The sequence below is a fragment of the Magnolia sinica genome, chromosome 11 (assembly GCF_029962835.1).
Source record: "Magnolia sinica isolate HGM2019 chromosome 11, MsV1, whole genome shotgun sequence".
In the NCBI taxonomy this organism is placed as follows: Eukaryota; Viridiplantae; Streptophyta; class Magnoliopsida; order Magnoliales; family Magnoliaceae; genus Magnolia; species Magnolia sinica.
Window position 1 is genome coordinate 22,263,851 of NC_080583.1, and position 13,464 is coordinate 22,277,314.

The 13,464-nt window shown below is 40.1% G+C and overlaps 1 protein-coding gene across 1 annotated transcript; it reads right to left on the reverse strand.

Annotated features, from left to right (window-relative positions):
* Window positions 1-5,623: 5,623 nt before the first annotated feature.
* LOC131218056 (endo-1,4-beta-xylanase 5-like) lies at window positions 5,624-12,920 on the reverse strand. The gene is made up of 7 exons (XM_058212740.1): window positions 12,900-12,920; window positions 11,294-11,377; window positions 10,184-10,406; window positions 9,851-10,014; window positions 9,486-9,584; window positions 7,063-7,848; window positions 5,624-5,974 (listed from the first exon to the last, which is right to left on the reverse strand). The coding sequence occupies exons 1-7, from the start codon at window positions 12,918-12,920 to the stop codon at window positions 5,624-5,626; spliced, it is 1,728 nt and encodes a 575-aa protein (XP_058068723.1).
* Between the last annotated feature and the right edge of the window lie 544 nt (window positions 12,921-13,464).

Sequence of the window (13,464 nt, forward strand, 5' to 3'; positions counted from 1 at the left end):
GAACATTTGATTGTGATAAGTCTAGACTTCATTTACACTCATGGAACTCAATGTTTGGAATTGTTCTAATTGGAGGATTTATGCTTTGAACTTGATTATGAAACTTACCGAGTGATAGAGTTTAGGAGAATGTAATACACAACATTGATGTATTTTAGAATTTTATTATTTGGATTATTTTTTTAAAACCACTTGAGTTTATAGAAATTATCTTGTGGTTCTCGAAATATTCTTTGCATACTTTGCTCAAGACTAGCAAAATGTTGGTTGTGGATTGTGTTGAGGGTCAAATATTACATATTATCCCTTATTTATATCTTGGTTTATGAACATGATAATGTTTAATGTTCTATTTTACTCATGTTTATGTTGCAAGGTGAATTTACGAGCTTGGATTGAAAAGGGTGCTACAAGCATGGATTTGATGCTCAAGAATCACCAAGGCAAGGGATGGATCTTAGGAGACCAAGATTGAAGAAATCACATACTAAAGATCTAAGAAAACCAAGTGAGGAATGAAGAGAATCAAATATTTGAAGTGAAGAAAAGGAATCTTGAAATCGTCCTGAAAAAATATATTCTTAAACTTTGGGTTATTTTGTAAAATTGCGCAAAGTGAAGTCTATTTTGAAAAACTGTGCAGAGTAAAGTCTATTTTAGCAAATTGTGTAAATTTGAGGTGATTTCTAGAGTTTTTTAACTAGGTGCGAAAGTTGGAGTTCCACAATTATAAATATGACTCCTTAGAATGTTCCTAAGCATCTCCTAGGTTTAAGGTGTGGAGCAAAATGGTGGAGAAGCTATCGCCAATAGTTTTTCTTATTCTACCTTAGTTATTTTCATTCTTTCTTCTAGAGTTTTAGATCCAATCATGTCTATGGTTAGTTAAACCTCTTATCTAGGGCGAAAAGGTGAAGCTTGTAGCATGATGAGATGTTTATATTGCTTTGATTCATGTTTATGTTGAACTCCAGCGATTCTAATTTGATATTTAAGGAATACTTTCAAATTTTAATTATTTATTATGACTCAAATTATAGTAGATCTATAATAGCTTTAAGTATCTTCTTTTCCTGATTTGAGATTGTGAAATTAATAAGTCCTGTTATTCACCATCGTCCCTTGAGCATGGTAGGGTGATGAAATCCTTTCTATTACAATTCTCCTGCTTTGGGTTTATGGGATTAGTAAACCCTGTTGTTTGTCATTATCTCCTGGGCATGCTTTGGTGATGGAATCTCTGCCAGTTATCATAGTTCTCCTTCATTGAGAATTAGGTCAATGGAAATTCAGATTTGGTTTTATTGATATCTTTTCCAATTGGATAGGATAAGATTCCAATTCTAATTGTGTTACTTGAATCAAGTAAGAGGCCTCCCTAATCACTACAAGTGGATCCTTGGCACCCTATTTCCCACATTTAAATTCTTAGTTTTAATTACTTAATTCACAATTACTATCTCAATAACTTTAGAATTAGTTTTACATATTCTTCCAATTAATTTCAGAAACGCACAAGATCAATCCCCATGGATTCGACCTCGGTATTATCGAGATTATTACTACATCGCGACCCTACACTTGGGGTTGTGAACAGCTTGCACTAAATGTGAGTTTGTTCAGGGTTCCCCTTAGACAATCAGATTAGTCCGTTACGCAGCTCTATTGCATGTATAACCAATGTTTGCAACAAAATATGGAAGTTCGGATACCTTATTACCAATGAATGAGGTTCATTCATAACCATTAGTGCGATATGATCTAACAAGACTCGAGGATTGAACATAGTAGTATGGGACACCGTGTGCAAGCTGTCGGCCTATGCTGGGGCGACGGGCTTGTCACATTAGCACGACATTGGATGATGAGTCTATTATGTTGGTAAAACATTAGGTGAAGAGTCTCCCCATAGTGACCGTCGAGCATATAGGAATGGCGCGACCCTATCATGATGATGATGATATGAATGATGTGCCTTTGCCCTAGTCATGGCCGTCCCTAGGCAATTAACCTTATTACAAATCTGATTAAGTTGCAGGGACTTAGGGATAATGAAACCCAAAGTTAATTAAGGGATAGTGGTGAGGAGCCGCCTAGTGCAATAACAAACCATGTGATCCGGATAAAGACTCGAGATTCAATAGAGGTATCACTGCTTTGCCAACCGATTGTTTGACATGAACATCAATAAATACTCAGCTAATCATGTATTCCACAACATTTGTTGGGTTGTGTTGCAGACCAACCATTGCGCATATGTTAACGTCCCCGCTAATGATAATGTTGATGTAGTCCTATATTGGTATAACTGATCCCATGTCACGCGTATGCATTTCATATCATTCATGCATTTAAAGAACCAGAGATGGGGTTTTTGTGTTTTGATATGCCATTATCGTTTATACTTGTATCTGTATGATAACATGTGAAACTTCGGTTAATAGTAACATTGAGTTGATCACTCACTCCCACATGGGACCATGTTTTAAAATACCAACCAGATGATTTTGTTAATGCAGGTGTCATAGAGGAGGATACACTAGTTTAGGAGTATGTAGACCCCACCGAGAACTTCTCATATTTCCAGTGTGCAGATGACCAGTTGTGGCTTGGCGCCATCGGACTTCGCAGTTTGGTTTTGTTAAATGTATATTGTGGTTTGCGTAGTCCCCATTTGAGCGTACACCAGTTTTGGAATTATATAATTTGAATGTTAGACATATATTTATGGGTTTATAAGTTATCTCTGCTTAATTTTTTCTGTCGTTGATTTACAACTAGTTTGATTATTGATGATAGGCAAATGTTAACCGGAATACGTGGGCACGTGGGAATTTACCCACGTGTATTTTTACTAGGTTCACGCCTGGGAAGTCGAGACCGGAGTCTCCATACTCGGGTGCCAAATTTCGGGGCATGACACATACTTGGAAGATATGACATATTTCTTGTATCTCCAGTGCGTGCTAAAAAGATATCGTGTATGCCACATGACCTATTCTACGTCGTCAATCTAGTTTTGTCAGATCTTGATGTAAACAATTGTGTTTCTCAAAAAAAAAAAACAATAAAAGAAAGATAAATTAAAAATAGAAGGGCTTAATCATCGATTTTATTAATCAAAGTGTTAATGCAGTACAATTAGCAAAAGAGAAAAATAAATAAGCAGAGGAAATTACCTACAATGGTCTGTGTCGGTGAAAATTACTGTGGAAAATACTAGGCAGTCATGAGACAGTCATAATGAGAGGTCAGGTCAACAGGATGTGACCGAAGATATATCAAGTAAAAACTCAAAAATTTAAAGATCCTATGACAAGTCATGTATATTTATACTAATCTATCATTGTACTACAACGTTGAATGGTAGTGAAACTAACCTAAGAAGCTAAATTATGAGATTTCATGCCTGATGCAGCATGGTGCTGGATAGAAGTGAAGGAAACTAAGCTAAGAAATTAATAGATGCTCATGCAGGACATAAGAGATAAGTAACATAAAGCTGGAAGGTTGTATATGTTTGTATTGGTGTACAACCCTGAGCTCATTTTTTAGCGTTGCTTTTATAAACTTTGAAAAGGTGGCGGCAGTGCGTAAGATTCCGTTACTTGCACAAGAGTATTTTGATTATCATATCCTATTTGAATATGGAGTTCTTACTGTATTATACCATCATAAATGATTTGCTTTTATTTTTGAATGACAAATCTTGGATGTTTTTTAGAACTGTTTTTTGTTAATTGAAATCCTAAGACAACTATGTTGTGGAATTGTTGGCTATAGAGAATCCGACAATGATATAAGTCTTTGGTCAAACTTCTTCTACATGCTAAGAGCCATGCATGCTTGGTGTCCATTGGTCACATGCGAGAATCGGTCGCCTTTCTGGGTTCTGGCGGTGCATACAATTTTGAGCGCTTGGCCATTTAAGAAGATACATGTCTGCATTTTTTTTTTCTTTCTACTGTATGTTTATCTCCCATTTCCATATGAGCGTACTGACACGTGGTGGCTTCTCAACCATTGATTTGGGCTATGTTAGGCCAAGCATAAACAATGTATATACTATCTAACCTATTCATTAGTCCTGTCTCTAGGATGAAAGGATACATTAACAATCAACCCATTCCAAAAACAAGGTAGGCCTCAACCTAGAATTTTAAGGTCTTAGGCATGATTTTGTATTGTTCCTGTGTTGTGGTCCACTTAAATCTTAAATTTGCCTATTTTTAATTTCAATGATAAGCATAAGGAAGAGAACATGACAAGCACAGTAGGTCAGTACCGTATGAGTGCATGGTGCCCTTCACTAGTTTTAAGTAGCACCGTAAGTTACCCTCCCATTAAAACATTCATAATCATTTGTAGGGCCCACTAAGATGTGGTTCACAAATCCAGCCCATCCATTATGTGTGTCCCACTTGGATGAGGGTTCAGACCAATTTAATGTTTGAGGCCTTGCACAAAACCTTAGGATCTAGCCTTCCAGAACAAACCAGAATTATGGAATAATAAAGCAATGGAATAAATCAAAGCATCAATCACACACCACACAAGAGATTTTTACGTGGAAAACCCTCAAAGAGGTAAAAACCACTGGACCTCGTCCATATCAACAATCCACTATCAAGCAGAACGTTACAATCGATTACAAGCACACCTTGCTATGATCAAACCTTCATCACTCACACAGGAGTGGATAAATAGTAAGAGAAACAAAGAGAAACGGAGAGATCTCGCCGAATACAAGGATGTAGAAGTGCTTAGATATGGTAGATCACCTCTACGAACATAGCCTCCCTTCCACAAGCTTCATTTATCTCTTTCTCTCTCTCTCTCTCACACTTTTGATAGCCCTCTTGTGTTTTTCATCCACTAGAAAAATCCTAGGGACCCCTATTTATAGTTTTAAGAAAACTCCTTTCCACATCCCAGTTGCGAAAGGACTTGCGAAACGAAATCCGCGCAAAATCGTGGAACGAATCTGCGTAACTACGACTGGTTGTGTCAAGTCCATGACCGGTCGAGCACACCCACGACCAGTTGAACACCTCCCACGACCGGTCGAGAACCCTGGAGAAAAAATTACCCAAAGTCACTAGACTTTGAGTTGTGTCAGGGCTTGACTTCACGACTGGTCGAGCACCACCCACGACCGGTCGTACGGCGCGGTGAACCACTCCAAAATTTTCACCCGCTGCGCCATCACTCCTCTGAACTGAGGAGGAAAACCTCATCATTTATGACATCCGAATTTCAGGTGGGCCCCATTAAGCGCTATTATATGTTTTAGGCATGTCTTCATATTATTTTAGATGGTATGGCCCACCTGAGATCCGTATATGTCTGAATTTTGGGATATCCCATAATTTAAAGGGGACCGGCCATCAAATGCACAGTGTTGATGTTCGACATGCATTATGGTAGGGCCCACACAGCTTGACCTCATGGGAAGTTCCCATGAGGTCGACTGCCTAGAATATATATATATATATATAAGAAAGTGGTATTATCTCCAACATATATTTCCAAACATTGCTTCTACAATCAACCAACCTTTAACTCTCAAAATTTAGAAAACATTTTTATGCAACAAAAGATAATTAAGGGGCTCACACAGCTCTCATGCATACAGCTTAACATGGAGTATCTCCTCCTGTAGATTATGTGGCACAACCTCCATGGCCTTTGTCATGGAGAAATTCGTCTTCGGATGTCTGATCATCACATCATATTCCCCATGAAACAGTGGGACCTCAAAGAAGCCATCATGATCGGTGGTCCCCACCAACTTGTTGGCCTTCCATTCACTGATCAGCTTGTCAACGACGTCTCCGGTCGGTAGGTTCTTGAAGTTGTTATCTGTTAAGCACATCCGGTAACACCCCTGAGGATGCCATGCTGCCCACACGATGATCCCTTTGACTGCTGGATGAGCGTGGGCCTCTCTCAGGATCTGGTCCAGGAATTGTGCCTGTTCATTTGAATGGCCAAGATTGTCAAAGAAATCAAAATCTTTGTGGATATAGAGTTGTGTTTCAATGTAATCTTGAATTGATAAGTGTAAATGCAAGTAGTGGGCGAACATGAAGTTCAAATCGAGGGTTGTAATGTGTTAAAAAGTGGCTACAAAATGGATCTCTGATCAAGGGTTGTGATTAGGGTTGCACACGGAACCGGTAAACCAGACCGGAACCGATCAGACCGCACGGTTTAGTCCTGTTCTGGAGTGCACCAGTTTCGAAAATCAAAGAATTGTACCAGACCGTGAACCGAACCGTAGAATCGAACTGTGGAACGGAACCCGAACTGGACCCCTTTGTCAATAAATATTTAAATTTTATTTTAAAAAAAAAAACTAAACCATTCATCAAATGGATCACAACACTAATAGACACTGGCAGCAAAATCATTTGAAGAACATCCAAAGGATAAAAAAAGCAAACCATGACAAGATTATTCTCTGTGAAAATTTTCAGCTGAGGAGCCTAGGCTAGATTTTTTTTTTTTTTTTTTAAAAGCATCCAATTTGGACTGAATTATAAAAAGTCTAGAACTGTAGAGCCGAGCTGGTTTTTTACGGTCCGGTTCCAATTCAGTTCTAGGTGCAAATGGTCCGGTTCCAGTTCTAGTTTTCCTGGTACTGTTGGACACAGTTCGTTCCTATTTCACCCTAGAACCAGACCGAACCATGTGAACCCCTAGTTGTGATGCATTAAAAATGTGCCCGACATGGAACTCAGATCAAGGGTTGTGATGCATTAGAAAGTGTGCCCCTGTATGGAACTCAGATCAAAGGCTGTGATGCATAAGAAAGTTGGACTCCAACATGCATTAAAAGTTGTAATGCATTAAAAAAGTGGGCCCAACATTAAATTCAGATCAATGGTTTTAATGCATTAAAAAGTGAGGCCCAACATGCAATTCAAATCAAGGATTGTGATTCACTAAAAAGTGGGCCCCAACATGAAATTCAAATCGAGTGTTGTGTTGCATTATTAAATGGGCCCCAACAAGAAATTCAAATCAACTAATGCAATGGATGTTATCATGCATGCATACCTGATTAGGGCCTTGTCCAACATCCACCTCTGTGAGCCATATGGGCAAATTTGTAGCAGCAAGAGTATCAATAGCAGATCTCATGTAAGCAATATTAGGAGTACCAAAATGACCCTCCAATCCAATTCCCGTGGACCCTTGATTCCCTGGGAAAGACATGATCTCCTTCACCTTCTGTACGTAATTAGACGGCGACGCCTTCGCTTCACCGCTATACTCAATCGTATTATATTCATTCATAAACATAGTATTCCTCCCATCCAGCTGATGTGCCCGTTGGAAGAATTGAGCCGTTGCAACCTTCCCAAGCTTATCTTCAAAGAAGCTGAAATGCAAATTCTCATTGTTCACATCCCAACCGATAACCTGTCCAGCATACCTCGTAACAACGGATGTGATTCTCTTCTCAGCCGCTGCCCGCAGCTGATCGGGCGATAGCGATGGGACCCACGACGGCTGGTCCTTAGGATCATCCCAGAATATGTTATGGCCTCTGATTGTGATGCCGTGCTTCTTGACGAGTGCGACCATAGCGTCGGCCGTCGTATAATCTTCCTTGCCTTGGAATCTCTCAGTACTGTACCATTTCATTTCATTCTCGAAGACGGTGACTCCGAATCGGGTGGTGAACCAGTTCTGGTAGGCTGCGTTGTTGAGGATGGTGTTGGCGATTGCTGACCCGAATGGGAATCCGCCGGTAAGCTTTTGATTGATGGAGACGATTGCACCTGATAGGCTGTTTCCGTCTGCGTCTACAGCATGGAATCGGACCTTTCTCTTACGTACCTGCATGGATTTATGCATGTGGCACTTAGATGCATGGTGCAACGATATAACAGATGTTAACTGAATTAACTGCTCTTAATGGCTGATATAGCGTTTCTTAGAGTTGTATCAGGACACTTAGAGAGTTCAATACGTTGATCTAGACCGTTTATTAGGTACAACGGACACTTCATGGGACGCGGTTTGGTTAGTGATGCTGCCATTAGCCTGGTGGCTAGTGATCGGTGCTCTGTGGGCCCCACCATAATATATGTGTTTTATCCATACCATACATACATTTTTATGCATCATTTTAATACTTCGGGCCAAAACGAGGCAAATCAAAATCTCAGGCGGACCACACCATGGGAAAACAGTAGTGATTGAATGTCTACCATTAAAAACCTATTAGGGCCCACTGTAATGTTTATTTGACATCCAACATGTAGATTAGGTCAAACAGACCTGGATGTAGGTAAAAAAACCAAATACCAACTTGATCCAAAACTTTTGTAGCTCCGAGAAGTTTTTAATGGTGAGAGTTCAACCAACATTGCGGCCCCTTGAGATTTTGATCTACCTCATTTTTTGGTCCATACCATAAAATTATCCGAAAAAATGGGTAGACTGCATGGATGAGAGATATACATCATTTTGGGCCCACAGAGCACTGACCACTAGCCATATTGGATAGTAGCAGGGTGAGTAGCCAATCCGTTTTCCACTTCATGGCATAGCATGCAAACATCATACCGGATTTGACAAATAGTAATCGTTTGATCATGAAATTTAATATGGATGGTTGAGATGAGTACATAAAACTAAGGTCTAATCAACAATCTGATCAGTCTATTTGTCAGGGATCATCATGGATTGCATATGATTCCAAAGTACTTTTGTTAGGCAATCTTAACCCTCACGTCCATGGGTTGGAAAAAGGATGGCTGTAGAAAATAAGGCTAAATTAATGACAGTTAGATCTTCCCATTAGTTCCATTTTGCGTCGGAAATTTTGAAATGTATTCTGAAATTAATGGACAGTTCAGATCGATTGATTGGATTGTACAACTGAATCAGTGCAACTAGGAGCACTGTAACTTAAAAAGACCTTAGGAGCACTGGAGCATCTCTCTACTCTAAAACAATTAGGTACAAGAGGGACTACTGTAACTCGGGCACTAGTTGCGTTGGCACACTTCAACAGTCCAATCAATTGATCTAGACGGTTCATTAGGTCAAATATTACATATATTCATGGGCTACCATACAATTATCACACTAATCTGATGATGTTAACCATCTGAGCAATGTCATCGAATATGGACGGTGCAGATCATTAGTATAAAAATAGGTCTAAACAACAGTTCAATCCATCTATTCGATAGTTCCCATCATATATTGTCTATGATTCGAAAGAATGTCTTCTATTGAGCAAAAACAATGGATACAAACAATAGGGCGAAATCTAAGATGGATTTAACCGTCCGATCAGTCTTACTTTTGAAAGGAAGTTCCGAGTCAGTGTCTATGTCTGACTCGAGGCCATTATGACCGTTAAGATGGTCTCGAAGGGTGGGCCATGACCACTAACGGCTATTATACCCCGTAACTAAAAATCTTGATTATCACGTGATTATTTCTCTAATTTCTAGTCTTACCTTTTCAATGGCCTCATCTTGATGAGCCGTCCATTCCTCTTGGGTGAATGGTTGCAATGAGACGCTGTCCACCCATATCTCCGCTGCTGTATTGTTGGTCTGAAGAATTGAGTGAAACGAAATTTATCACAGAGGCATCAATTTCTGAAAAGGATAAAAGATCCGGAATACATATGTATCAAGTGGGACCCACATGTTGATTCCACATTCTATCCAATCAAAGGACCTTTTTGATGGATTCTCATTGTTCAAACCAGGCTCATTGATTGGATGGCTAGGATCATCAAAGATTGCACCGTAGAGATGGTTATACACCGAGTTTCAGTGTATAATCTATACCTGAAATGATATATTCCATCAATTACCTCAAAATAGAGTTCAGATGGACCAGAGACATCGACGGTAAGGCCTCCTTTAAGCATGGACCAGCAGCCTTCCTTAGCGGCAACAGCACCAGCACGCTTAAAACCGTTGGACGTTTTAAAAACGGCTGTCACCGGTGCATTTCCTTTGCTGATCTGAACCCAAGCTGAAAGAACACAAATTTTTAATTAAGTTCTCGCATTACTAGCAGATGCGGCATGTGTCCTCCAGATCCAAGCCGTCCATCAGGTCGGTTGTGAAATTTAAGGATGGCCCAAGAAACAATCCAGTCCTTTGGGTGGGCCACACATGTACAAAAGATCAGGAGGAGTTACCCGAGAGAGTGTAGAGCTTGTCTTTGTGCAAGTAAAGCTTCTGGGAGAAACTGTCATATGATTGGTTTCTGGAGTGGGCCACGATGAACTTGTTGCCCCCCTTTGATACCCTCTCTTCGATCTTGGCAAACCCAAATCTAGACCATCCATTCAGACCATGGTTAAATTCAGGGTTTATGAGAACCCCCCCGCCGTACTGAGGTTTTAGAGGTTCTTCCAAACACTGCATAAAGGGAGGGAAAAATTTAAAAAAATAAAAAATGTAAAGATAATAGATAGATACAGGAGCTTTTTGAGCAAAAAAAGCTGCACGCGATCAAATGTAACCATCCAGTGAATGTGCAACATCCAGCCGTACATCAGGTGGCCCAGGTTGTTTGGATGACCTGGTCCAAGAATCAGACCGGTCAACTCATCATATTGGCCCCACATGTGCAAAAACTGCACACACGAAATTACCAACGGAACTGATTTTGGGACTGGTCATCCACATGATCAGCTGTCAAAATTCATTGCACGAACTCAGATGGTTCAGATCATCAGATTAGTTGGATTTCACGGCTTGCTTCATCTTGAATGGGCCTCTGATTTGGATGGTCTGGATTAATGTAGATAAGTGTGACGTATGCTTGGATGAGTTGGCACAGTAATAAATGCGTGATTTGGATGGCCCAGTACTTTCTCATGAGCTGTATCGTGGATAGGACGTCCAAACATCATTCAGGGAACGTTGATCATAACTATTCAGTCAATGGGCCAGTTTCCTGCTTGAATGTGGAATCCTGACCAGCCATTTGCATTATTAGATGATGTGATGTGATACCCAATTGGGTGCCAAAGATTCCTGATGAATGTGCTGATGGCCCACCGTTTGATAATCCAGATCATTGATCTATTAAGTGCCGCCTTGGTAGAAAATGCCCAAAACCCATATTATGACCATTTTTACTTGACATGGACGGTTGTGATCGATAGGTCAAGAAAGTCATATTATGGAAATATTTAGGTATATAGTCCATCAAAGATTGGGACAAGAATCCAACGGTCTGGATTACCGATCCATGGGCCAAATTGCCAAAACGTGTGTACTTTATCTTAAGTATTATATACCTCAATGGTTGCTGAATAATCGTAGGATAAAGCCTCAGCTGCTGTCGCTGCAACAATCAATTTCAAAAGTTGAGATGTATACCACTTAAATTATAAAAAGACCATCATTAGAGAAGTATAAGATTCTCAGCCGAGGATATAATAGTATACTCGGGTTTCTGTTTTGGATGAAATGTACTAATGGTTGAGTGATCCAGACCGTTGGTATGTTGCGACCACGCTTGGATGAACAACCCTAAAAGGTAGAGATATACTGGACAGTTCATCTGATGAGATTTACCATAGATAAACAGTAGTACCCAAATCATCCACATTGGAAGATCGTAACCGTCCAATCTTTCTTCTTCTTTTTTTTTTTTTAAAATCTTTTGCCCATATCCCTCTTCAGTTAATGCAAATGGGACATATCTTCCATTGATCTGATGGACACCGCTGAAGTTCAGCTGAAAAGTAGGCTCAAGATGAACGGTTGTGATCTTCCAGTGTTGGAGATTTTCATGGTATGGTCCATCTAAGGAGAGCTCCAACAGAGCAACGGTCTAGATCACTGAAACGTGGGTCCCACTAACAAACCGAAAACCCTAGGATGGTCTCGGTTGTGTACTTCCAGATGTATGCTAATTCACGCGCCCGTAGGAGCTGGAGTGAGATCTGAGCTCTCCATCAGGTGAGCTACGCGTATCAAAACAAATGAACGGCTAGAAAGAAAGACTTCAACCCGAAATTTACTTTGCAAGTTGTGGCCAACGTAAAGAGGGAAACTGCCTGATTTTCTGGGAAGAAAATCTAGAATTTATTTATTTATTTATTTTGTTCTTAAAAGCCAATTCACTTTGCATGTTGTGGCCTTGTAGAGTGAAATTATCTGATTATTGGACGCGGATTGCTTCCTACCCCGCCCGGCCCTATCACCGAACGGTCAGTTCTGTGTGTGGGCCCACTTTGATGTATTTGTTTATCCACACCGTCCATCTCTTCTCTCAGATCATTTTAAGGTGTGTGCACAAAAACGAGGCAGATCCAACACTCAAGTGGCAAACACCAAATGATAAGTTCGGGTTGCATTTGCATTAAATGTAAGAGTCATCGGTGGTGTGGCCCACTTAAATATTAGATCTGTCTTATTTTTGTACTCATAACTTATAATGATCCAAGAAAAGGAATGTACGGAATAGATAAAAAGATACATCACGGTGGGCCTGCGTCCCTGATTCTCGGGGCATTATTTCCAACTTTATTGAAAGACAGGTCTTACACGCGAATTTCATATTTTGCATGTGCGCTGGCGAGTACAGCTCTACATGCTTGTAGAATTAATTTCAATTAGGGATGGCAGTGGGTGGGTCCCATGTAGTGCCTCTGGAGCTAAAATTAATATGGTCCGCACTATATGTGGACCAAAATGTCAGAGATAGGCATACCTCTTACAAGCTTGATAAAATTTTCATCCATTAATTTATTTTCTGAAGGTGGCCCATACGAAAAATAGAGAAACTTGATTTTTGTGTGATGGGCGGCTTAGATCTCAATCTTAAACTCCATGCTATCACATGTGATGGCACGTATATGAGATGCCCTGTACATCCGTGTAGACTTAGCAGCTTACGATCGCATGCCACTCTGTCATTACTAATGAGTAATTAGAAATCGGATTGCCTGTGACTCCGAGCACATAGATATACCGTGCTCGGGGCTGTGTGGGGTCCACATAGATGTTCTTAATAAATCCACTCCGTCCATCTTCTTTTAAAGGCCATAATAGGACAGAACTATAAAAATAAGATCCATAATATAAGCGTGCCACACCAAAAATACAGTGGGAACAAAAAGTCCACCGTTAAAACTTTCCTCGAGCAGACCATGATGTTTATATTCCATCCAAACCGTTCATAGGGTTATTAATACTTAGATAAACTGTAGGAACAAATACGATCCTGATACAGAACTTATATCACGCATATCACCCCAGGCATTCAATCCCCACTATTTCCTATGGTATGTCCCACATGAGTTTTCGATCTTCTGATTTTTACAATCCTATACTACCGTTGTCTTTCAAAACAGATGGTCCGAGTGGATTTCCCATAGACATCTCTGTTGGCCCCACAAATCAACCGCTTTCGAGTAATTGATGCACGGTAAGATAGTATGATCCACACGCAAGCGCGCGT

What these genes read in the sequence shown, in the direction of transcription:
- LOC131218056 (XM_058212740.1), bottom strand. Translation starts at nt 12,920, where the DNA reads ATGACAGAGTGGCATGCGATC. An exon ending in CAAGCTCTACACTCTCTCGG is followed by an intron (nt 10,015 to 10,183) that starts GTAACTCCTCCT and finishes GTGTTCTTTCAG; the next exon opens with CTTGGGTTCAGATCAGCAAA. An exon ending in AAGATGAGGCCATTGAAAAG is followed by an intron (nt 7,849 to 9,485) that starts GTAAGACTAGAA and finishes AAATCCATGCAG; the next exon opens with GTACGTAAGAGAAAGGTCCG.